General features: G+C 36.2%; 1 protein-coding gene across 1 annotated transcript; it reads left to right on the top strand.

Moving 5' to 3' along the window:
* Window positions 1-335: 335 nt before the first annotated feature.
* Window positions 336-2,828, top strand: LOC115962951 (G-type lectin S-receptor-like serine/threonine-protein kinase LECRK3). Its single transcript, XM_031081837.1, has one exon. The coding sequence runs from the start codon at window positions 372-374 to the stop codon at window positions 2,715-2,717; it is 2,346 nt and encodes a 781-aa protein (XP_030937697.1). The 5' UTR covers window positions 336-371; the 3' UTR covers window positions 2,718-2,828.
* The last annotated feature ends 758 nt before the right edge of the window (window positions 2,829-3,586 follow it).

The raw sequence follows: 3,586 nt of genomic DNA, 5'->3' as shown, positions 1-3,586 counted from the left end.
AATTATTTTCAAATTATCTGGATGATCAATGACCGCACATTGACGGATGAGCAGTCTTGTACAGAAATGTCATAAATAATTTTCTAATGCATCCAAAAACTTCAGATTCCCGATCTTCAATAATGCAAAGTAAAAATCTCAAGTTGGTCCAGTGGGGCTGCTGTTTGTCACTGATCAATGAAAGTAAGTCAAGTCTACTGGGGCTATTGCCATTAATAAATGAAGTTGGTTAGAAATTTCTTTCATTCTGAGTGGACTTGGGTGACCTTTCTAATTCCAAAAGTACGATAAATCGCTTTAGTATTTCATTTCAAATTTTTAATTCACTTAACCACCCCTCCTCCTGTTTTCTCTCTACCTCACTCTGTCCCATGGGTTCTATATCTGTTCTCTTCTTACTATCCATGTTTCTACTTGCTGTTGATGTAAAAGCTCTAAACCATTCCAAGATACCCTTAGGTTATTGGCTTTCCCCCATTGCCAACCGTACTTCTTGGGTCTCACCTTCTGGCCTTTTCGCTTTTGGTTTCTACCCACAAGACAAAGGCTTCGCCATAGGAATATGGCTGCGTAATCAACCAAATAACACTCTTGTCTGGACTGCAGATACAGATAACCAGCCTGTCTCCTCAAAAGCTACATTGAACTTAACAAGTGATGAGCTGCTCCTTCGCACAGAGCATGGTGAAGAAACTTCCATAGCTGACTTCTCAGATCACTCAATTCATTCAGCTTCTATGCATGATTCTGGTAATTTTGTGCTCTACGATAACTCTTCTACTGTTTTGTGGGAAAGTTTTGCTAGCCCAACTGACACCATATTAGGAGGTCAGAATTATTCCTATAATAATTTCGACTTGGTGTCTACATCAGACCACTCAGGTAGACGTTATCGTCTCAGAATAGACTCAAAAGGAAACCTTGTTTCCTACCCTGACAACAGTACATATGGTACAGAAACTGCCTATTGGTCCTTTGATGCATTCGATGACACTTCTGTAATTCTGAGTCTTAACCAAAGAGGTCTTCTGCGCTTAATCCTTGGCAGTTCCAGCATAATCATTTCGGCGAATAACTCTTACCCTGGCGAGAAAGAAACTACTATTATCTATCGTGCGATGCTTGATTCTGATGGAATTTTTAAGCTGTATTCACACCACTTTTGGGGCAATGGTAGTAATACTAGCTCAAAAATGTACTCGGAATGGTCAGCTTTGCGTGATCAATGTGAAGTCAAAGGTTTTTGTGGCTTCAACAGTTACTGCATAAGTACAGGCTCCAAAGCTGACTGTCACTGTTATCCTGGATTTCTTTTCATAAACCCCAAAAATAAGTTTTTGGGCTGTTTCAATAACTTCAGTGAAGATGGTTGCAGCAAAGGTCCAATGGTACCGTACAACATTATTGCTTTACCGAATATATCCTTGGGTGATTTTCCTTATTCAGTGGTACGTACAAACCAGGAAAACTGTAACACGTCTTGCCTTGGAGACTGTAATTGTAGGGCTGCATTTTACATTAATGGCACTTGCAAAAAATATAAGCTTCCACTTAAATATGGTAGAAGTCAGAATTTATCAGTTATGATTTTCTTGAAGGTGAATCGGAGAAATGATGTAAGTTTAGACCCTCGCCCTCCGAGTCCAGTAATCTTGATGGATGGCAAAAAAATCTTGATTATTTTCCTAACTTTGGGTTTCATTGCATTGATTTGTTCTGTAATTGCAATATCTTGTTTCTTCACATATAGGCAACAAGTTCACAGGTACAGAAACCTGTCTCCGGAAAATGTGAATGTGGAATTTGCTGGAAATTTTACTCTGCGTTCATTTTCTTACAATGAGCTCGAGAAGGCAACAAATGGATTCAAGGAACCATTAGGTGAGGGTTCTTTTGGATCAGTTTATAAAGGGTATGTATCTGAAGCTAACAAAACTATTGCCGTTAAGAGACTAGAGAAATTTGTGGAAGAAGGGGAAAGGGATTTTCGAGCCGAAATGACTGCCATTGCACGAACTCATCATAGAAACATAGTTCAGTTGCTTGGTTTCTGTATTGAGGGATCTAGGAAGCTTCTTGTTTATGAATACATGAGCAATGGTTCACTTGCAGATCTTCTCTTCAAGGCTAAGAAGCGAACCCTTTGGAAGGAAAGAGTGAGAATCGCACTAGAAGTGGCTAGAGGGGTCTTCTATCTACATCAAGAGTGTGAGGTCCATATCATCCATTGCAATCTAAAACCCCAAAATATACTCATGGATGATACTTGGACTGCAAAGATCTCAGAATTTGGATTGGCGAGGCTATCACTGCCGAATCAAACGAGAACTGCAATGGGCATTGAAGGGACAAGTGAGTACTCTGCACCTGAATGGCAGAAAAATGCTCTAATATCAGTAAAAGCTGACATTTACAGTTTTGGCGTGCTGCTTTTGGAAATTGTATGTTGTAGACGCAACATAGATGTGAATGTTTTGACAGCAGATGAGATGCTTCTTTCTAACTGGGTATATAATTGCCTTGTGGCTGGACAGTTGGATAAGCTTGTGGGAGATGAAAACGTAGATATGAAGACACTAGACAGAATGGTGAAGGTCGGCTTGTGGTGCATCCAAGAAGATCCAGCTTTGCGTCCACCAATGAAAAATGTAATCTTGATGTTGGAGGGGACAATGGATATAGCAGTCCCTCCATCTCCAGCTATTTCTCATTCTTGAAATGTCTACCCTAAATTTGCAATCATATACATATATGTATAAGCTTACTTCGTAAGTTTGCTTGTGGCCGTATGTTCTGGTATATTACTTTTTTGTATGAATTAGTTGTGTTTGTGTTTGTGTTTTTTTTTTTTTTTTTTTTTTTTTTTTTGAGTGTATAGATTTTTTAAATAAAGCAGCGGTATTTATCACCTTTGTTACCCGTCTCTCTATTTTTATTCTTTCTTTCGACTCCACTTTAAGTTGATAGATCATTGTATTGTTTTTATAATTTTATTTTGGATGAATACGTTTTTTGGTGTTGTATTTCTTGGTTCCCATCACAAGTAGTCTTTCTCTCTCTTATAACTTTGGTTTGACTTTTTCTTTTTTTTTTAGTTAATACTTAGTAATTATTTTGGAAGTGAGGATTTTTATTTATGTCAAAACACAATTTTGGCCATGCATTTGAATATGCCTATCATTTTTTGAGTAATATTAAAAATTAATTTTGTTATGAGTTTTAATTATCATGATAATCTCCTTTAAAAGTATGAGGAATTTGAATAATTTATTTTAAACTTAAAAAGTTTAGTTGTATTAAAAACAATTAGAAAAACATAGCACACTATAACACAATTTCAAAGAATATGGACCACCTCATAAAGGAATAATATCAATCAACACACCCAAAATAATAGAATGATATATTGGTAGAGATAAAAAGATGATTTTTTTTTTTTTTTTTATAAATTTTTAGGGAGAACAAATTATTTTCAACAAATTTTAAAGAACAAATTATACATTATACCATAATTACAAAATAATTATCTATTTTCATGCATCGCATGAGTATATGACTAGTATATATAAAACCGAAATATTTGAGT

Source organism: Quercus lobata, chromosome 10, assembly GCF_001633185.2.
Source record: "Quercus lobata isolate SW786 chromosome 10, ValleyOak3.0 Primary Assembly, whole genome shotgun sequence".
Lineage (NCBI taxonomy): Eukaryota > Viridiplantae > Streptophyta > Magnoliopsida > Fagales > Fagaceae > Quercus > Quercus lobata.
This window is presented reverse-complemented; position numbering and strand designations above follow the sequence as displayed.